Source organism: Podarcis bocagei (assembly GCF_964188305.1).
Source record: "Podarcis bocagei genome assembly, chromosome: 10".
Classification (NCBI taxonomy): Eukaryota; Metazoa; Chordata; class Lepidosauria; order Squamata; family Lacertidae; genus Podarcis; species Podarcis bocagei.
The window spans coordinates 7,779,496-7,802,392 of record NC_138135.1 but is presented as its reverse complement, the minus strand read 5'-3'; the positions used below and the strand labels follow the sequence as shown (position 1 = coordinate 7,802,392).

General features: G+C 47.2%; 1 protein-coding gene across 1 annotated transcript; it reads right to left on the bottom strand.

The window, feature by feature from the left end:
* Window positions 1-2,260: 2,260 nt before the first annotated feature.
* Window positions 2,261-21,817, bottom strand: KLHDC10 (kelch domain containing 10). Its single transcript, XM_081210373.1, has 9 exons — window positions 21,624-21,817; window positions 16,138-16,359; window positions 14,774-14,928; window positions 13,611-13,759; window positions 12,510-12,594; window positions 9,604-9,670; window positions 8,033-8,080; window positions 5,414-5,553; window positions 2,261-3,813 (listed from the first exon to the last, which is right to left on the bottom strand). The coding sequence occupies exons 1-9, from the start codon at window positions 21,760-21,762 to the stop codon at window positions 3,604-3,606; spliced, it is 1,215 nt and encodes a 404-aa protein (XP_081066499.1). The 5' UTR covers window positions 21,763-21,817; the 3' UTR covers window positions 2,261-3,603.
* Window positions 21,818-22,897: the final 1,080 nt, after the last annotated feature.

Below are 22,897 nucleotides of genomic sequence, written 5' to 3'. Positions count from 1 at the left end.
AGCAACCACTGGGCAGCCGCTTTGTTCATCAATCTCGTCCGCCGTGACTTGACATTGGCTTGCAGGATTTCGGACATTTGCAGCCCTAACTGCATATGAGTTTGTTTCTTACCGTATTGGCCCGAATATAAGCCACACTTTTTTTTCCAAATTCCGACCGTGCGAAGTTAAAAGTGCAGCTTAAATTCACGACCTTAAAAAAACTGGCTTTTACGATATCACTGCTGAAACAGACATAAATGGAATTTTAAAGGTGCGGGTTATGTGTGGGTGCGGGCTTATATTCAGGCCGATATGGTATTTGTTTTATTTATATCCCTCTTTCCTCCCCAAGGAGCCCAATGTAGCAAACGGGTATGCAATATAAAACAGAAAACAAAGCGAAAACATTTTGAAATGGATTGAAGCATTCTAGAGGCTGTTAAAATAGCATTATCCCAGGGTGGCCAGGAAATGTATTTTTCAGCGATCCAATTGCCTGGCTAAACAGGAATGTTTTCAAACTCCTCCTAAATGTTAGTAATGATGGAGACAGACACGCCTCTCTGGACCGGAATAACAACTGGCTTACGTTACAATGGGTGGTCCGTGGACCCCCTGGGGGTCTGCCTAACCCACCCAGGACGTCTGACACATACCCATCAGCTGTCCCAGACTTCATATTTGGGGGGGCTGTGATCCCACAAAGGTCACATGACTCGTGTCAGAGTGCGGCCCTGAAGATGTGCACCCCATTTTTGTCCTGGGACATGTTGGAGGGTACGGTGGCAGCGTTCGGAAGACAAAAACTGCCACAGAGGTATCAATGTTCTCAAAAGTAGGGGATCTACGGCTTGGCTTTTGAAAAATGGGGGGTCCACGGTACTTAAGAGCATATATTCATCAGAATTCCACCTGTGGGTCACGCCAGGAAGGTAAGACAGTAAAATAAAATAAAAAACCTTTTCCCTGCCACTGGGTTAGACTTCCTCTAGCTAGGGTTTTTCTCTCTGCACCTGAGGAAGTACAGATTGAAAGCCATTCTGCTTCTCAGCTGAGCTTGCATCCTGCATGTCTAAATGATGCCGGAACACAGCCATTTGATAGAGGCAGTAGAGTCATGGGATAACTTCCTGCCCCTTCAGGCAGGAAGAACTGAGTTCTACAGTTGAATACTCCAGCATAAAGAACACAAACAGCAAAGCAAAGGTATGTGCTATTTGCCTTGATCACAGAGGACTATTCACACATGGCAGGCGGGGTTTGGAAAACCAGTGGCTATCCAGACATCGTTGGAATCCATCGTGCATAAATCCTAGGCAGCATGATCAAGAATGATGGGAACCGTTATCCAGCGGTCACACTGTTTTGTTTTCATTATTTACTTGCTTTTGCCCTGTATTTTATTCTCTGAGCCACCCTGAGATGGGAGGACAGTATATAAATTTAATAGATAGATAACAGAGCCCCACACCACTCAGTAACGCATGGTACAGGCATGATTCTGCTGCTTCCATGAACCAGGCCTCAGGTGTGCTTCAAGAGCCAGCAATGCAAGCCACAGGAGGGGTGAATGACTTCAGATACAGAAGACTGGAAGGCAGAGGGAAATGAGATTATGGACTAAGCTCACCTGCTTAACAAACCATGGCTTAGTGCCACATGCTGGAGGAAAGGAGAGCTTCGACACCAGCTCATAGACCCCTCGCATTCCACAATCCAAGACTTGACAAGCAGGTCTGTCCCAAAAGCCAAGAATGGCTTAAATTTGCTAACCTAGAACTGAAAACCATGGTTTGGTGGGAACGGCAAACCATGGTCCTGCCTACTCAAATGCTGAGACACAATGAAAGCTTGCTGCTAAATCAGAATTGGAAATCCTGGATCAGGAGGAGGGGGGACGGAATGAGATCCATGGTTTGATGCTACATGGGAATACTGTACAGCAGGGATCGCCAACCTGCAGCCCACGGAGGCCGTTTAACCGGCCCAAGAGCCACCCCAGAACCAAGACGCCCGCTTGGTGAGTCCCGGTGTGCTGCACTAAACTGGCGCAGCATGGCACGGGACTCGCTTCTGCGGCGCCGGAAATCGTAGCTGCACATGCTCATGCGCGCACGCGATCCAGCTCATAGAGGAATCTCCACGGGACTCATCCAGCCCAGGCAAGGTAAATCTTGCTGACCCCAGCTGTACAACATGGAGCTCCTATCCATTTCCAAAGAAAGCTGTGATACTCCCACCAGAATTTTAAAGAAGACAACTTGACAAGGACTACCAATAATAGTTCATGTACAGTTTTTTTTTTAAAAAACCAAAAATTAAAATTAAAAAGCCAGTTTCTCAGGCTAGGTATGACGCTTGGTTTGACGGCTGTTTTGGTATACATTCTACAGGACATTTCCGCAGCCATTTGGAACACAACAGTTAAGACACAGACATGGTTTCCTTTTCCAGCATTATTTTTTAAAAGGCAAATACTGTCCACAGCAAAATGTCAGGCATTTTGCCTATGCTAAAGAAGAACAGAAACGCAGCGGTGACAACATGGCATTTCCTGCAAATGAAGGACCAGTTAATACGAAGATTTTTTGTTTCGGAGGAAAAAGACAGGCCATAGAATGGGGTTTTAAAACAAACCAACTTGCAAGGGGTGGAAGCAGGAAGTGGGGAGGCCAGCAGAGGAAAGCCCCCTATCTACGGAAGAAAAACTAGCAGATAATAACAGCTATTGCACAGAGCATGAATTTCCAAACCCTCCTTCACTTACACTCTCTCTCATGCACACAAACACACATACACACACTTGCGACAGGAGAAAGAAAAAATAGCATCAGCTTATTCACAGTTCTCTTTCTCCGTTAACTCCTTCATTGTCAGGAATAACAGAAATGGTACTTGGGCAGCTCTCTATATCCCTTTCCTGCCACCATTCAGGATAAACTCCTGTGCTGAAGCCAGCCAGCCACATGGAAGTAAACCAGTCTTGGACTGGGCAGTTCAATATGAAAAGGCAATAAATGACACGCGTTTCAGAAAGTCACAACACAAGGCGCCAGTCTTTCCAAACTGTAGCATCTGTAAGAAGACAGATCAGAGAAAGCCAGCTCGCATTTAGGCCTTTTTTTAGAGAGAGAGGCAAGGGATGTGGCAAGAGCTACTATGATGGGTTCCCGTGTGAGCAGCCAGCCTTCCCCTTTCGAAACTGCTGCAAGTTACGGCCATCTTACAGAACAGTAACTAGGAGAGACTGCGTCACGCCGTCCGCCTTGCCTTCCTGCGACTACAAAGCATGCAGCAAAAGCAGTACAAATCAGCTGAGCGACAGCGTCTTTCGTTCATGATGTATTTATAGGTATCCATAAATTAAAAACAAAAAAAGCTTGACTTCCATAAACTTTAAAATAAAAATTCACAGAAGAAAAAAAAAAGGCATCTGATGTATATTTGCCGAGTAAGGCTTTGGAGTGGGGCGTCGTCCCATCTCCTAGCAGCAATCCTCCGCAGTGCTCATAAATAGAGAGAGAAAAGGAGAGGGAGAAAGAGAGAGAGGAGAGGGAGAGAAAAGAGAGGGGCGAGAGGAGTCGCTTTTTTAAAAGTAGTGTTTGAAGAGCAGGTGCTTTCTCATTTCAAGCGCTCGATGAGTCCCTGTGTGAGTCCAAGGTGCAAAAGCTGCGATCTGGTGAGGTTTGCTAAGTGGGGGAAAAACCCCAGAAGCTTCTCCCAAGACAGTTCCAAGAGGCTGGGCACTACCAGCCACATCTTAAAGAGAGAGCCAGTCCGTTTGTTCCTTTGGATGTCCACCACGCCTCCGTGGACGTACATGCAGCCGGCCTGCGTGGAAACAAGGGGGGAAAGGAAGGTCACTGCTGGGTGTTCTTTTAAGTGGAACAGCAAGCACTTGGATTGCCTGCGAAGGAGAGATGCCATCCGGCCCCAAATATCTGTGATCAGCTTGACATCGAGGTGGCATTCTGTTTGCAACCACAGGAAGCAGAGGGCAGTGGGTGCTACAAGCCTGCCAGCCAGGTTGCCCGGTGCTTAATGACCTCAAGATCCTCATGGAAAACTCATTTTGTAACTCACTCTATGTGGGGCTGCCCTTGAGACGGACCCAGAAACTCCAGCGGGTGCAGAATGCCGCGGTGAGACTCCTTACGGAGTCCTTGCTGCGAGATCACATTCACCCGCTGCTATACCAGCTGCACTGGCTCCCGGTGGAGTACAGGATCAGGTTCAAGGTGCTGGTTTTAACCTTTAAAGCCCTATACGGCCTAGAACCCTCGTACCTACGGGACCGCCTCCTGGTATGTCCCACGGAGGACCTTACTGTCTTCAAACAAAAACATCTTGGAGGTCCCAGGCCACAGGGAGGTTAGGCTGGCCTCAACCAGAGCCAGGGCTTTTTCGGCTATGGCCCCGATCTGGTGGAACACTCTGTCCCTGCGGGACTTGGACATCTTTCCACAGGGTCTGCAAGACGGAGCTGTTCCACCAGGCCTTTGGCCAAGGCACAGTCTGACCCCCTTCTTTGGTAATCCTCATAGCACTATAGCCCAGTGGTTGCCATTAATTTGATTCTGAATAGATTTTAGAATGAATTGATTTTAGAATGCTGTGTTACTTTTATTGTTGTTAGCCGCTCTGAGCCCGGCTAACAGAGAGCCAAACTGCAGAGAAAGGCCCTTTGCTCCCTCCCACCCGCCGCTCCTCTTCCTCCCTGAGTAGCACTGAGGACATGAGGCAGAACAGGGGTGGAGAACCTCCAACCCGCAGGGCATCCAATTTGGCCATTTCCTATCAAGCAAACGCCCACCTTCCTGCCCATCAGCTGACATTGCTGGTCTAATCCTGCAGTGCCTGAGCATTTGTGTTCCCAGCAGCAGGATTTCATCTCCAGCATCTGAAGGTTGCTGTTCCAGGGCCATTTCCCACCCCCCAATGACGGTCTGGGTTGACAGAACTCCAGTACAGTGGTGCCCCGCAAGACGAATGCCTCGCAAGACGGAAAACCCGCTAGACGAAAGAGTTTTCTGTTTTGGAGGTGCTTCGCAAAACGAATTTCCTATGGGCTTGCTTCGCAAGACGAAAATGTCTTGCGAGTGCCTGCTGGTTTTTTTCCCCTTTCCCCCCCTTTTTCTAAGCCGCTAAGCCGCTTATCAGCTGATCCGATCAGCAGATAAGCCTCTAAAAGCCTCTAATAGCGCTAATAGCGCTAATCCGCTAATCCGTCAATGGCCTTGCTTCGCAAGACGAAAAAAACCGCTAGACAAAGAGAATCACAGAACGGATTCTTTTCGTCTTGCGAGGCACCACTGTATTTTGAAATACCTCCCTCAGCTGGTTAATTCACTCCCCCCTCCCCCCCTTCTTGCTGGCCATTTCTGTGCCACGTAGGACCATGCAGAGAGGCTGGGTGCTGGCAGCCGCTTACCGGAGTCACAGCAGCACAGTGGAAATAAACTGGCTCTGGCATCACGGCCGGGAGTTTCACCCACTGGAAGGTCTGCAAGCTCAGCTTCCAGATGTCTCCCAGGATCACTTCTCCGTTGTATCCTCCGCAGACGAAGACATCTGAATCGACAAACGGCACAGGGGCTTAGGCGTTGTTTTCCCACCATAAAGGGGCACACGAGGAGGGTTTGCTCAGTTCTTCAGCTGGTGCAGAGAAACTGCCGTTTCCACAGCGGTTTCTCTCACCAGACTTCCACTGAGATTAATACCCTGTTTCCCCGAAAATAAAACAGTGTCTTATATTAATTTTTGCTCCCAAAGATGCGCTAAGTCTTATTTTGGGGGGATGTCTTACTTTTGGGAAAACAGGGTATTCCGGGGAGGCCTTATTATCGGGGAGGTCTTATTTTCGGGGGGGATGCCTTATATTACAGCGAGAGGCAAAACTGGAAGTAGGTCTTATTTTCGGGGGATGTCTTACTTTTGGGGAAACAGGGTATGCTCCCCCACCTCCATCTTTTCAAGGAAATACCGTACTTTTATATATAGACACCCCCGTGTATAAGACTACCGCCGTGTATAAGACACTACCGCCGTGTCTTATATATAAGACACCCCCGTGTATAAGACTACCCCTATTTTGGGGGACTCAAAGAAAATGGGGGAAGATGGCACAGAGTTGCTGAGCTTTTTTTTTTTGCAGAGGATTGCCAAAAATCGCTCGCCCGCAGGTGTTGCAGAATCCGCTTCCCGTCTGTCCCATTGCCTGCAGAAGCTGCCAATCGCCTGCCCAACTGCTGGAGCGTCAGCCAATCAACACCACCCATTGACGCGGCATCTAATAACACGCACAACAGCCACGGCAGCAACCAATCAAATGCCCACCCTATGCACTACCCAGGTATAAGACGACCCCCACTTTTTAGCATGATTTTTAAAGAAAAAAACATCTTCTACATGGAAAAGTACAGTAACTTTTAATCTTGCCTGGGAACCTAGGAACAGTACCCCCCCCCCCATCAAGGAATGCCTCTCCCCATATGAACTGACCCAGACCCTGCCACCATCATCTGAGGCCCTTCTTGATGTGCCCTCTCCAGGAGAAGCAACGCAAGAATGGACCTTTTCTGCGGTGGCTCCCCATTTGAGGAATGATCTCCCCAGGTAGCCTCACCTGGCACCTTTATAACCGTATTTTTCACTCTATGAGATGCACCAGACCACAAGACGCACCTAGTTTTTGGAGGAGGAAAACAAGGAAAAAAATATTCTGAATCTCAGAAGCCAGAGGGATCGCTGTGCAGTGAAAGCAGCAATCCCTCTTGCTGTTCTGGCTTCTGGGATAGCTGCGCAGCCTGCATTCGTGCCATAAAACGCACACACATTTCCCCTTACTTTTTAGGAGGGAAAAAGTGAGTCTTATAGAGCAAAAAATACGGTACATATATTTAGGTGCCAGGCGAAAAAGTTTCTCTTCAACCAGGTGTTTGGCTGAGAAACACCCTGTGGCTTTTAAAATGTGTTTGTGGGAGGCGTTAGTTTTTGTCTGTGATTTATTATGTATCTTGCGTTCTTATTTTGTATTTTTCTGTTGAGAAACGCCCTGGGATCTTCAGATGAAGGGCAGGATACAAACCTTAATAATAACCCAGTGTATGCAGCGAGGACGGCTCGGGTTCAAGTCTCCACTCAACCATTATAGCCCACCTTAGAGGGCTGCTGAGAGGATGAATTGGGCGGGAGGGTTGTAACATGTATGCTTCCCTGAGCTCTTTGGACTCAAGTAATAGTTAAATAACTAAGTAATAAGCAAAATTCTGAATTTTCCCACATCCACCCACTTCCTTCCTTCCTGCCCACTCACCCTATTTATGGAACACTCTTCCCAGGAATGCCCCCTTGGCACTGCCAGACAAAGAAGTTTTTGTCCTTCCATGCATTTGGGCACAACCAACAATAAATTGGAACATTAAATCCATTTTTAACCAAGTTTATGTGATTTTATTATTCTTTTTCACTTTGGTTGTAAATGGCACTGGGATACGGTGGATGCTCGGGTTGCGAACATGATCCGTGTGGGATGCACGTTCGCAACCCGCAGCATTCGCAACCTGTGTCTGCGCACGCACGGGTTGCGATTCAGCGCTTCTGTGCATGTGCAAAGTGTGATTTAGAGCTTCTGCGCATGCGTGACAGCTAAAACACGGAAGTAACCCGTTCCAGTACTTCCATGTTTCGGCAGTCCACAACTCGAAAAAACGCAACCTCAAGCATCTGTAACACGAGGTATGACTGTACTCTTTCTTTCTTTTTTTTAAGTGGGAAGTGACATGGACATTTGACAAACCAGAGTCCATTTGGAGGAAGTGGCCCTGGGGTTACGATGTTTCTCCCCTCGAGTCAAACCAGCCTCCCATTTCTCTTGTGACAAGCTTTCCAACAATATGGCTGACCCTTCCACCCTCTGCTGTTAGAATGTTTCTGAACATGCTGAGGCACCGCAGCACCTCAAAGATGGACTGTTGTGTGCATACAGAAGTAGGCTGAAAAGCTTCACCCCAGTTGGGATTTCACATGCCAGTGAGCCAGTGATTCTTACCATTTTTTATCTGTACACAACTGTGACATCTCCTGGCCGCCGGGAAATCTGTGGAACAAAAACCTGAGGGTGAGCGAGTGTAACGGAAGAGAAGACTGTTCAGTAAATGCGGATTTCTCATTATTGGAAAGGGGCCGGCCAGCCTGAAAAGGGGCTTAACATGAATTGCAAAGAATTCTTGTGCCTGGCTGTGAAACACTCATACGATCGTCCAATACCAACTGACCTGTAGCCATCCTTCAGTTTAATCCATGTGAAGAGGTGAAGTCGAAACAGGGAGGGAGGAAACTGCCTACTCCTAAAGCATATTTTAGATTGTGTGTGGATAAAGATGAAAAGCCTAAGAACAAAAAAATAGTCCAGTAGCACCTTAGAGACCAACTAAGTTTGTTCTAGGTATAAGCTTTCGTGTGCATGCACACTTCTTCAGATAACACACTTCAGTCTGTATCTTCAGTGTGTTATCTGAAGAAGTGTGCATGCACACGAAAGATACCTAGAACAAACTTAGTTGGTCTCTAAGGTGCTACTGGACTATTTTTTTAATTTTTGATTTTGACTGAGTCAGACCAACATGGCTATCTGAAGCCTAAGAACAGTTTGTGCTCACTTTACAAGCGCTCTGGAATGCCCATTGAAGAGAGGGTTGTGAGAGCAAACCAATAAAAATGACCAGGGGAAAATAATCTGAACTGAAATATGTTGAAAGGCCACCCGGAGGAGGGAGACTTCATATCAAGAAAGGTTACAAGATCCTAACTATGAGCGTTGATTAGAGCCCAAGTCAAGTGGAATCACTAAATCTGAGCTCTACATGAATACAGTAAGCCCACAACATATGTGCATATAATTTGTGTGCATTTAAGTGCTTGGCTAAATAAATAATTAGGGACAGGCATCTGGGGGGAAAGTCAATGGCAATCCCACCCACCAAAGAACCCACGGTGTTTTTACTATATGCGATTTTGGTTTAGCACGATCTCTGGAACATAACCCCTCTTGAAAGTTTACTGTACATTTTAAAAAGTGTTTCTGAGATGTCAGATTTCCTAAAGGCACCAGAATCCAGAGAAATACAGTGGTACCTCGGGTTAAGAACTTAATTCGTTCTGGAGGTCCGTTCTTAACCTGAAACACCTCTTTAGCTAATGGGGCCTCCCGCTGCTGCCGTGCTGCCAGAGCACGATTTCTGTTCTCATCCTGAAACAAAGTTCTTAACCCGAGGTACTATTTCTGGGTTAGTGGAGTCTGTAACCTGAAGCACCTGTAACCTGAAGCATCTGTAACCCAAGGTACCACTGTATCTAGTTATTAAAAAAATTAATCTGGAACCAGGTACTATACATGAGACCTGGAATTATGCAACATTTTTGGTGTATATTTCAGATCAATCTATGGGCTTAGTTTGGCTTTTTAACAAAGAGGAAAGTACAAAGGTTTTGAGAAGACTGACTTGTTTGCAAACTTCTTTTGAATCTCTCCCAGGGGCCCCCACCAACATTTTATTTCTGGCTACAAATATTTTTGTCTTTTCATCCCCTGCCAATATATGCTATTTTTCAAAAGCCTACCTTTTTTCTTATGAGGCTTTGTTGCAATTTCTTCCCAGGTGTTTGTTTCAAGGTTGTAGGCGTGGATCTTAAGCGACAGAAATAATACAATTATATATATATTTTTAATGACATAAATGGAACATGGCAATGGCTGAACTCAAGGCCTCTGCCAGCAAGTTCACCCGACAAGCCCACTCCATCACCCCACAAGAGGTTTCCAGGTTAAATAGCTAAAGCGTTGGAAATTAAGCAAGAGGCTGACACTTGAAAATGCCATGTCATCTGCCTGCTGCCGAAGGGAAACTTGAGCTGTTATAATTCTGTGCGCCTTGGCAACCTGTCAAATGGTTCTTACTGTCAGAATGTTCTTCCTGATGTTTTAAGTGAAAATCTGCTTTCTTGTAACTTCAGCAATAATTAATAATAATAATAATAATAATAATAATAATAATAATAATAATAATAATAATTATTTATACCCCGCCCTTCCCGGTTCAAAAACCAGGCTCAGGGCGGCTAACAACAAATTTAAAACACTTAATTATAAAAGCAGCATAAAATACAGTATAAAAACATGAATAACAATAAAATTCAAAAATCAATTTAGGGGAAATAAGCATTAGATAATCCCCAGGACTGGCTGGCTGAATTGGTCCTACTTGGGCCAGCGAGGAGACCAGGGGAGAATTAGCTGTGGGATCCCAGAGCGGGTGATCTTCATAAAAGGGGAGGGGGAAGAAAGAGAAGGGAAGGGAAATAAAAGAACAGGCTGAATTCAAATTAAAGGCCAGGCGGAATAGCTCTGTCTTACACGGAAGGAGGTTAAATCCTGAAGGGCCCTAGTCTCATGGGACAGAGCATTCCACCAGGTCGGAGCCATCACTGAGAAGGCCCTGGCCCTGGTGGAGGATAGTCTGACTTCCTTAGGGCCCGGGACCTCTAAACTATGGGTATTCATGGACCTTAAGGTCCTCTGCGGGGCAGGACCAGGAGAGGCGGTCCCGTAGATATGAGGGCCCTAAGCCACAAAGGGCTTTAAAGGTCAAGACCAGCACCTTGAACCTGACCCTGTACTCCACCGGGAGCCAGTGCAACTGGTAAAGCACTGGGTGAATATGCTCCCATGGCAGGGACCCTGTGAGGAGCCTCGCTGCAGCATTCTGCACCCGCTGGAGTTTCAAGTCATTGGCCTTCCACTATACTTGGTTCAGGGGGCACTGCCTTATCTTTAGTTCCTGCATCTATCAGTCTGCTTGCCACCTACAGGAGTGTTTCAGCCCTTGTTTCAGCTGCTCCTCCCACCAGATCCCACCAGATCTCCTTCAGGCTGTCCAGGCTCCCTTTCATGGAGGAGGTGTCTCTCGAAGGCTCTGCTCTGCTCTCCGCAGCTGGGAGGAAGCAGTGCTTCTGAATGCTGGTTGCTGGAAAATACAGGAGAAGCGAGTGCTCTTGTGATCGGATCCTGCTCTGTGGTCTTCCCATTGGGGCTTTTGCTTGGCTGTAGGATGCAGGATTAGATGGGCCACCGGCCTGATCTACGGGGCCGCCTCTCCTGGTATGTCCCACGGAGGACCTTACGGTCTTCAAACAAAAATATCTTGGAGGTCCCGGGCCACAGGGAGGTTAGGCTGGCCTCAACCAGAGCCAGGGCCTTTTCAGCCGTGGCCCCGATCTGGTGGAACGCTCTGTCCCAAGAGACTAGGGCCCTGCGGAACTGGACATCTTTCCGCAGGGCCTGCAAGACGGAGCTGTTCCAGCGGAAATGACTTGCAGAATCCGAGACCAGGGAGAAGAGTCGGTGGAAGAAGATTGGAAGAAATTTAAAGACTCTTTACAGAAGTATTGCAAAATTAATGAGGGTTAGAAGGATGTTTGAATGAAGCTAAGCGGTTTCTAGCTGTAATGATATAAAAGAATATGGAAAATTGGATTTTTAAATAGGTAAAAATTTAATGTTATAATATATTAAGATCAAAGATCAGGATAATAAGGAGGGAAAGAAATTGCTGAATTAATTAACTGAATTGGAATACAAAAAAGGGAGGTATGAGGAGGTCAGGGAAACAAGGATATGAATGTAAGATATGGAAAGGTTGATTTTTTATTTTTTTATCTGTGTACTTATTCTGTATTTTTCTTGTATTTTTATTTTTGTCTTTTATTCTTGTATTTTTTGCTTTAATGCAATTCCTTTTTCTGAAACTTTAATATTTATATATATATATATATAAAAAGACAGAGCTGTTCCACCAGGCCTTTGGCCAAGGCACAGTCTGACCCCCTCCTTCTGTAAACCTCATAGAACTCTAGCCCAACGGTTGCCATTAATTTGATTCTGAATTGATTTTAGAATGAATTGATTTTAGAATGTATTTCAATTAATTGATTGTGATTTTATGTAAACTGTGTTACTTTTATTGTTGTTAGCTGCTCTGAGCCCGGCTTCGGCTGGGGAGGGCAGGGTATAAATAAAATTTTATTATTATATCAATTAAATCAACAGGAACTGTGCAAAAGTGTGGCTATGTATGTCAAAGGGGGCTTGCACAGGATAAATTCATCCCAGGTTGTGCCCTACTAGAGATCCAGGTGAAACATATTAGGATTCCTAGTCTGCAAATCTTTGCAATTTAGTCTTCATGGCACCCTGGTGGACGTTTCCCCCTTGCAAGAACAATGTTCTGAGATGGAAAAAAGGGCGACCTGCCACACAATCGATCAGAGCAGTGACTGGACCCCAGTTCTCCCAAACCAATCCCAATCCCATTCACTCGATCACTCACCAATCTGCATTATGTGCCAAAAACTCAAGACCCCAACATTCTGCTATTAAAATTCACCAGTTCTGGTCACAGGCTTACTTTCTGATCTCACTAGCGAGAAATCAAACTAATAAAAAGTATTTTGGCGGTTGATCCTATTACCTTTTCCAAGGAATAGGCTGTCCAAGAAGTTCCCCCTCCTAAGATGTAAATCCTCTGTCCGTCATGTGCAATTTCATGTCTGTATCTGGAAAGACAAAGTCAAAATTATTTGTAGCTTCATCTGCCTGCTCATTTGTGTGTGTGTGTGTGTGTGTGCATGCACAAGTTTCTAGCCCCTGTGGTGCATTGAGTTTTCTCAGTCTGTCAGCCAAGAATGCCATGCTACATATGAATAAGAATAAAAATAAAAATAAAATATTATTTATACCCTGCCCTTCTGGCCGGGCCTCCCCAGCCACTCTGGGCGGCTTCCAACCAAATATTAAAATACAATAAAACATCAAACATTAAAAGCTTCCCTAAACAGGGCTGCCTTCAGATGTCTGCTAAAACTCTGGAAGTTGTTGTTCTCTTTGACATCTGGTGGAGGGCGTTCTACAGAGCGGGTGCCACCACCGAGAAGGCCTTCTGCCTGGTTCCCTGTATAACCTGGCTTCTCGCAGTGAGGGAACCACCAGAAGGCCCTCGAAGCTGGACCTCAGTGTCCAGGTAGAACGATGGGGGTGGAGACGCTCCTTCAGATATACTGGACCGAGGCCGTTTAGGGCTTTCAAGGTCAGCACCAACACTTTGAATTGTGCTTGGAAACGTACTGGGAGCCAATGTAGGTCTTTCAAGACCGGTGTTATGTGGTCTCGGCGGCCACTCCCAGTCACCAGTCTAGCTGCCACATTCTGGATTAGTTGTAGTTTCCGGGTCACCTTCAAAGGTAGCCCCACATAGAGCGCATTGCAGTAGTCCATGCGAGAGATAACCAGAGCATGCACCACTCTGGCGAGACACTCCACCAGACATGCTAGAATTTTCATAGCAAATGTTTCCAAATTTAGGCATCCCAACTAAACCACAAAGCCCTAACAATATCTGGAGGCCAGGGGGATGTGGCTGAAGAGATGGCCAATTTTTTTGAATTGGAAATGACATTTTAATAAGAACTTGTCTATCGAGAGACTGTCATTTTGAATGAGGAAGACTTGAGGCTGGTCGCCCCTGCAGCCAGTTTTACGCAGCAAGCGCCACTGAGCAAGGGGCCAAGCTCACCTTTCCTCCGGCATGTCGCAGTGCATGTTGTTTGGCTTCAGCTGGGTCCACTCCCTGGTGTTCAGGTCCAGCTTGTGCAGGTCTGTGCTGTAAATGTATCCTGTCGTGCCTCCGAATACGTACAAGGAGCCATTTATGATCGCCATCGCCTGGTAGGGGAGAAGAGGGAAGAGCTGCAGGGGAACTGAACGAGGACCATAGGAAGGCAGCCGAAAGGCAGGTATCCTCTGAAGAGCATCCATCTCCCCCTTCCCTGGATCCCCTTTGTCACACCACTTTCAAGGGAGCAGAGCCAGGAGTGACAGTATGCCACGGACAGCACTTGGTATTGCCAGGGCAACGAAATCTGCCTGTAAGTCCGATCTCATTTTCGTGAACTGATTTGAGCTTATGGTTGAAGTGTGGTACTGAAACACTGCAATGTGTACAGACACAGGGTGGGGTAAGGGAACGGCCTCTAGCCTTGGATATATGGAAAATGGTTGTGGTACCTAAAATCAAAAAACACTCTGTACAGTGGACGCTCGGGTTGCAAACGTGATCCGTGCGGGAAGCACGTTTGCAACCCGCAGCATCTGCAACCCGCAGAGGCACGTCTGCGCATGTTGCAATTTGGCGCTTCTGCGCATGTGAAAAGCGCGATTTAGCGCTTCTGCGCATGCCTGACCATTGAAACTCGAAAGTAACCTATTCCGGTACTTCTGGGTTTTGGCGGTCCATAACCCGAAAAAACGCAACCTGAAGCGTCTGTAACCTGAGGTATGACTGTACACGCTCCAGCATATTCTATTTTTCTCTTTTATAGGGCTAAGCCATCAAGACCTTGGGCTCAAATTAAATGCTTATCTCTCTGACTTCATACTATGCAATCCCCCAAAGGTGCTCCAGTATACTTCATGATCAGGAACTTGAGAACTGCTCCCCATTTTTAGACCCGAGGAGATAAGTGAGACCTGAATTAAGGGCACAAACCTCTCAGGAATATGGAACCACTCTCTGTCCTTCAAGAGTCTGATAATAATGATAATAATATTTACATCCTGACCATCTGAACAGGGTTGCCCCAGCCACTCTGGGTGCCTCCCAACAAAATAAAACATCAATCATTAAAAACTTCCCTGTAGAGTAGAATAGGGGCTGCAGTGGATGACACCCCCCTGTACCTGTCCATAGATGCGGTTGGGCTTCTTCCCTCGACAGTTGAAGAGGGCCCAGCGCTTGTACTTGACGTTGCAGACATGGACGTCATTGCCATTGCTCTCGCCAAAGGGGATTCCGGTGCCACCAAAGACCAAGAGGTTATTCCCATGCAACACAACTGGCAGAAAACAAGAATGCAGAACAAAACCTTTGACATGCAGATTTGGTAGCCCTCAACTGCACTTTGGAACAATCGTCTTCTCTGCTGAGCTGTTCACCAGTAACCAAAAGTCTAGCGAAGGGATGGAGAGAGCCCTCTTGCCAGTGACATAGAACTAACAAGTTAAAGGTAAAGGGTAAAGGACCCCTGACCATTAGGTCCAGTCGTGACCGACTCTGGGGTTGCGGCACTCATTTTGTTTATTGGCCGAGGGAGTTGGCATACAGCTTCTGGGTCATGTGGCCAGCATGACTAAGCCACTTCTGGCAAACCAGAACAGAGCACGGAAACGCCATTTACCTTCCTGTTGGATGGTACCAATTTATCTGCTTGCCCTTTGACGTGCTTTTGAACTGCTAGGTTGGCAGGAGCAGGGACCGAGCGACGGGAGCTCAGCCCATCGCAGGGATTCGAACCGCCGACCTTCTGATCGGCAAGTCCTAGGCTCAGTGGTTTAACCCACAGCATCACCCGCGTTAGCGCTGGGTAAATGGGGCCTGTGCAGGTGGAGCGTGAGCAGCAGACGGGTTCATGCGCAAGCAGTATGAATGGGCATGCAAATGAACAGACAAAGCATACTAAAGGAACCCGAGCAACTCATATTGCTTTTCAGAGCTGTGGATGAATCATGCAAAGTACATCCACCACGAAGACTTTCTGGGGTGGGTGGGGGGGAGAAGTAAAGAGAAAGGACAGAGCTCCAGCATTCAGCGCCCCCAGCGTCCCAAGCTGTAGCAGTTCCAAAAGAAAAGGGATGCGAGAAAGCCCTGCAAAAAAACAACCCCATGGCCACTGCTGGGGTGATGGTGGTGGTAGTGGTAGTGCCACACCTCTTAAGACTCTTGGTAGCCACAACTGTGTAACATGAATTTATCCACAGCGCAGATCTGGACAGCAACAATACGAAGCCAAGTCCTTCTTGGCATCTAAGCCTGGACTTTTATAAGACCCTATTTTAAGTACAGGAGTTACAAAACGGATCTCAAAATAGCTCACTCTAATCTTACTCAATTACTGCACTTATACAGATGGGACAGATGATGATTATTAAATTTGTATACCACCCTTCGTGCATAGATGTCAGGGCAGTTCACAACATGAATGCCATTAAGGTGAAGAGTTACATTTATGCTTTACTACCGCAATAATTCATTCTCCTCCACTCACGTGACATAGATGCTAACTCTCGAGGCATGTAACCCTCTGTGCCCATTTGATGCCAGGTGCCGGTAGCAAAGTTGTATCGCCAAAGCTCCCTGAAGAGTGGGTAGTCTTCATTCTCTGGCCCTCCAGACTCATCATAGTCAGGATTGTATCCGCCGAACACGTACAAGTTGGCATTGTCTGCCACACAACGGTGGCCGCTTCTAGCTGGTGGGACTCTGTGGCCTAAAGCAGAGAGACAAAAGATTTTCATGAACTAAGGCGGGACAGAATATATTTTGCAAGGCTGGGTGAAGCAGCATAGAAAGACGACAAAGGAGGGAGCATCACAGTGGATAAAGTCTCAACACAAGAAAGGAAGCTGCTCCAGTTCCATCTTGGATAAATTCCCGAGAACCCGTTTTCATTGGCGGGCATGGGAGCAGGTAAGTCATGACAGGTGTGTGTAAACAGTTTGTGTAAAAGCTACACAAGGAGATGTGGTGTTGTGGATGGTTACAGCTGATCCTCCAAACATTTCTGGCTTTCAATCATACAGTGGTACCTCAGGTTACATACGCTTCAGGTTACAGACTTCGCTAACCCAGAAATCGTACCTTGGGTTAAGAACTTTGCTTCAGGATGAGAACAGAAATCGTGCAGTGGCGGTGCGGCAGCAGCAGGAGGCCCCATTAGCTAAAGTGTTGCTTCAGGTTAAGAACAGTTTCAGGTTAAGAACGGACCTCCAGAACGTATTAAGTACTTAACCCGAGGTACCACTGTATTGGCTTGTGGGCTTCTCATATGTATCTGGGCTGGCCACTATGAGAACAGGAGTGGACGGATTACTAGCTTGATCCAGGAGGCTCTTATGAACTCTCAACATTATCTGGGAGGGGTTTTTCCACTGTGGTTTCAGTCCTTCCTAGAAGTTGGTTTACCAACAGTTGGTGGTAGAGGTCACCTGCTCAACATTTTTTTCCATCTGGGGTTCTATTTCAGCCCTTATGCTGAAATATGAAAATGCTGGGAGAGGTCATCTGCACATACAAGGTACAGAGCCATCGGTACAGAAATAACACCGCCTCTCCTCGCTTTTCATCCCAATTCCAGAAAGGCTGCAGAAGCGCTGAATTAATGCCTGAGCTTGATAAGCGACTGCATCATACGAGTTAACAAACTAAAACTAAAGCTTAACCTTGATGGAACTGAAGCCCTTTTCAGACTGCCACCTCTCCCAGTCCGATGAACCCTGTGGCAGAGGGCCAAGATCACACTAGCTGGCCTGATTCATGGTCTCCGTGCACTCCCTAGACATGCACCCAGCAGTAACATGAAATGGGGTTGAAGTACCTCGCTCGGATGTGGTTTAGCTACATGCACATAAACCAGTATGCATTCAGGCGCCCTGTCACAATAACAAAAAAAAGTGTGGCCTCGCTAACAAAGAACATTAACGAAGAGTTAGATGTGCTGCTGGTCAAGAGGACCATGATGCAGGGATGTAGGCACAGACCGGTCTTAATAAATAATAATAATAATAATTTATTTATACCCTGCCCATCTGACTGGGCTTCCCCAGCCACTCTAGCCAGCTTCCAACAAAATATTAAAATACAGTAAAGCATCAAACATTAAAAGCTTCCCTAAACAGGGCTGCCTTCAGATGTCTGAAGGTAGTTGTTGTTCTCTTTGACACCTGGTGGGAGGGCGTTCCACAGGGCGGGTGCCACCACCAAGAAAGCCCTCTGCCTGGATCCCTGTAACTTGGCTTCTCGCAGCAAGAGAACTGCCAGAAGGGCCCTCGGCGCTGGACCTCAGTGTCCAGGTAGAACGATGGGGGTGGAGACGCTCCTTCAGGGATACTGGACCAAGGCCATTTAGGGCTTTAAAGGTCAGCACCAACACTTTGAATTGTGCTCGGAAATGTACTGGGAGCCAATAAGGTTGTTTATGGTGTGACTGTGCTCCTAGATAGCCAGTACCAGTGATAACTGTGACCAGGAAGGAGAGCTTTTGCACATCTTAAACTAACACGCCAACTGCAACCAAACCTAGAGAGAGCAGATCCAGCTGCGGTTATGTACTTGTTACACCTAGACTTGCATTACAGTAACAAGTCTTGCATCAGACTCTCTTTGAAAGATATTTGGAATAGCAGGACTCTAAGCGTGTTCAGTTGATGCAGGAAGCTGGAGTCAAGAGTTCTGACTAGCAACAAGTTCCTGAAGTGTGTTGCTCCACTGCCATACCACCTGTACCGATTTTCTGATTTCTTTCCAGACCCAACCCAAAGTACTGAGAACGATTTTTAAAGCACTGTGCGGCTTGGAACTCTGATACTTAAAAGACTGTCTCCTCCAAGGTGAGTTCACCGGTCCACTCAGGTGATACTGACAGACTGCTCTGGCCATTCCACCATCAGAAGACTGGTTGGTGGTGGCACATGAGGGAAAAGCATTCTCTGTGGCACACACATTACGGGACTTCCTATCCTGGCTGTGTTTCAACAGCACCTGAAAAACTGGCGGCATCAGCAAGCTGGTCAATGTCCAACTTTCTTTACATTTCCCCCCTTATATATTGCACCTGATTCTTTTAAAAGTTTTAGTTGCGCTTTTGACAGTTAATGTAAGCAGGAAACAGGAAGTATATAAACATTTTAGTAACCGAAAGTGCAACACTATGCACTCTTGGGGTAAATACCAGTGAGCACCATGGGATTTAGATCCAATAACCATGCAAGGGATCAAGCAGCACGTTTCCAATGCAATGAACTTGGCACTGTTTTATGGGGTGGAATTAGTCACGAACGACGGGAAAGGTGCCAAAAGCTTGTGTGGCATAGTGGCTAAAGCTATGAGTCAGGAAGTCCTGGTCTCACCTCTGTCAGGAACTCATTAGGGGGCCTTAAGCAAGCTGCTTGAGCTCTCCCTTCACCCCACAACAGCAAACCGGAGAAGCAACAACGCCAAGCTACCTTTCAGGGCTGCTGTTCAGGATCGGCCAAGGCGCTGTACGCAAGTTGCAACATACAGTGGTACCTGGGTTCTCAAACTTAATCCGTTCTGGAAGTCCGTTCCAAAACCAAAGCGTTCCAAAACCAAGGCACGCTTTCCCATAGAAAGTAATGCAAAATGGATTAATCCACTCCCGACTTTAAAAAACAACCCCTAAAACAACAATTTAAGATGAATTTTACTCTTTAACAAGACCACTGATCCGTAAAATAAAAGCAGTAATGTACTGTACTAGAAAACAAATAATACAGTATTGAAGATAACATGGACTTTACTATCTAACAAGACAATTCATCCATAAAATGAAAGCAATAAACAATGTACTGTAGTCACACAATCAATCCATCAGGGGCTGAACTGGGCTCCAGTCAGAAAAACAAAACAAAAAGGGCTGCAAAAACAAAAACACGAAATAAAAAGCAAAAATAGACCTCAGCGTAACACTCAAAACGGAAGTGTGGCACTCACATCAGAAGCGTAACACTCAAAACGCAACACGTTTGACTTTCGAAAAACGTTCGCAAACTGGAACACTTACTTCCGGGTTTGCAGTGTTTGGGTTCAAAGTTGTTTGAGTACCAAGGCTTTTGAAAACCAAGGTGCCACTGTATACACACACACACACATGAAGCTCACCCCAAGGCAGTGACTGCAGCATCAGGCGACCTCGCAGGGCTGCTGTTCGGGATTTACACATGGGGCTCCCTGCATTGTGCACGCGCAGGGCGAATGTCACCTGAGATGGCTCCCCAAACGCCCCTCCATAAACCCTTATAAGCGGATCAGACCAACGTGGCCCCAGCCCAGCAAGCTGCTTCCAACGGCGGTCAGCCGGAAGCCCCCAATCAAGCACAAGACATTCAAATTCAGCAGCACCTTCTCCATATATATATTCGGGCAGAGCACAAAATATGGTCTGAAGCTCAACATCAAAGAAACTAAGCTCATGGCCACTGGGCCCATCACCTCCTGGCAAATAGAAGGGGAAGAAATGGAGGCAGTGAGAAATTTTCCTTTCTTGGGCTCTGTGATCACTGCAGATGGTGACAGCAGCCACAAAATTAAAAGACGCCTGCTTCTTGGTAGAAAAGCAATGACAAACCTAGACAGCGTCTTAAAAAGCAGAGACATCACCTTGCCAACAAAGTTCCGTATAGTTAAAGTTATGGTTTTCCGAGTAGTGATGTATGGAAGTGAGAGCTGGACCATAAAGAAGGCTGATCACCGAAGAATGGATGCTTTTGAATTCTGGTGCTGGAGGAGACTCTTGAGAGTCCCATGGACTGCAAGATGATCAAACCTATCCATTCGGAAGGAAATCAGCCCTGAGTGATCATTGGAAGGACAGATCGTGAAGCTGAGGCTCCAAGACTTTGGCCACCTCATGAGAAGAGAAGACTCCCTGGAAAAGACCCTGATGCTGGGAAAGATGGAGGGCACAAGGAGAAGGGGACGACAGAGGACGAGATGGTGGGACAGTGTTCTCGAAGCGACCAGCATGAGTTTGACCAAACTGCGGGAGGCAGTGGAAGACAGGAGTGCCTGGCGTGCTCTGGTCCAGGGGGTCACAAAGAGTCGGACATGACTAAACAACAACAACAACTTAAATGAAGAAAGTGGTTTTGCAGAAATGACATTAGAATGATGGAAATAAATGACTGAGAAATGATGTGTGCATAGATGAACGATCTCTTCCTGGCTCCTTGGGCCTAAATCATGACTTCTAGGATGGCTAGAACACTGTTAGCTATAACCACTTTTTAGGTGTATACAAATATCTTCAAATATCTGAAGGGCTGTCACATGGAAGATGGAGCAAGCTTGTTTTCTGCCACTCCAGAGGGCAGGACCCGAAGCAGATTACAAAGAAAGGTGATTCTAAATAAAAGTTAGGAAGACCTTTCTGAGGGCAAGAGTTGTTTGACAGTGGAATGAATGCCCTCAGAAGGTACAGTGGTACCTCGGGTTAAGTACTTAATTCGTTCCGGAGGTCCGTACTTAACCTGAAACTGTTCTTAACCTGAAGCACCACTTTAGCTAACAGGGCCTCCTCCTGCTGCTGCGCCGCCAGAGCACAGTTTCTGTTCTCATCCTGAAGCAAAGTTCTTAACCTGAAGCACTATTTCTGGGTTAGCAGAGTCTGTAACCTGAAGCGTATGTAACCTGAAGCGTATGTAACCCGAGGTACCACTGTAGTGGGCTCTCCTTTGTTGGAGGTATTTAAGCAGAGGTTGGGTGGCCATCTCTCAGCTGTGAATTCTGCGCTGAAGGGGGTTGGACTAGATGGCCCTTGGTGTCCTTTACAATTCTGTGGTTCTAAGACCGGCAACATTAAATGCCCGACGTCTGGTTTCAACAGACAGGAGGGCCTAGCGTGCTCTGGTCCAGGGGGTCACGACTCAACGACACCAATTCGGGGTGGGCAGCGGGGCTCTGGCTGTGGCGGCGGCGCAGACGCAGACGCTCCCTCCTTACCCCCCCCCCACTCACCGCCTCGGCCCGGGCCCGGCGGGAGCCTGACGAAGCGGTTGAGGAGCCCCCCGCGCGGGGCTTGAGCCGCGGGCCCGTTCCCGCCGCCGGCGCCGCGCTGCCGGTTGCCGTCCCAGCCCTCTCCGTTCCCCGCCGACATCTTGGCCCTCCTTCCTCTTCTCGGCTCCCTCACAGTCGCCCAAACGGAGCGCGACGTGAGGGGCTGGAGGAGGGGGGGCAAACAAGAGTTTCCCGCTGCCACAGCCAATAGGCGCCGGCCTTGCACAGCGCCGGCCAATCGGAGGCGCGGTTGTTGGAGGAGCGGCTTGTGCGTGCCTGCGCGAGGAGCGGGGGGGGTGGAACGAAAGTTTCCCGCTGCCGTAGCCAATAGGCGCCGGCCTTGCACAGCGCCGGCCAATCGGAGCGCGACGTGAGGGGCTGGAGGAGGGGCTTGTGCGTGCCTGCGCGAGGAGCGGAGGGGAAACAAGAATTTTCCCGCTACCACAGCCAATAGGCGCCGGCCTTGCACAGCGCCGGCCAATCGGAGGCGCGGTTGTTGGGTCGGCTTGGAGGAAGAGGAGGAGAGGCGAAAGGGGTGGGCGACGTCATCATGGAAAGGAAGGGGGAGGGGGAGGCAGCCAGGCCAGAGCAATCGCTCGCAAGGTTAAGGCCTTTCTGCACAGAAGGGGGATTGGGGGGAAGGCAGGAGCAATCGATATAGGAAATAGCGGATCGACAGGCGGAAGAGACGGTTCTTCTTCGCCAGGAATCTTGGGAGTTGTAGTTCTGCGAGGGAGGTGTCCTGGGCGCTAGCGCGAAAACTATAGTTCCCAGGAGTTCTAAGGAGGTCGCGACAGTTTTAAGGGCTGCAGAAGAGAAACAAAATGAATGTTATTAGTACTACTACTACTACTAATAATAATAATAATAAATTCATATTCAGCCCACCTGGCTGGGTTTCCCTAGCCACTCTTTTTATAAAAGGGTGGAACTGGTTTATTGAGTAATTGTAAACAGATAAAAACATTACCAGGATTACTGTAATAACCTGCAGTTTTTTTTTATAAGAGTATAGATTTAAAGTAGATGAATAAATGAACAAGCTAAGTTCATTTGGATATGCAGAAGATATTAACAATAAATTTAAGGAACAGGAGAAAAGAGGCGGAAGGAAGTTCGAATTTTTGAAATGTTAAAATGATTGTAAAACCAGTGAAATGTATAAACCTGAAAAGCATAAATAAAAAGAGAGAGAGAGAGACCAGCCTTGCGGGTAGCGATGGGCGCGAACCGAA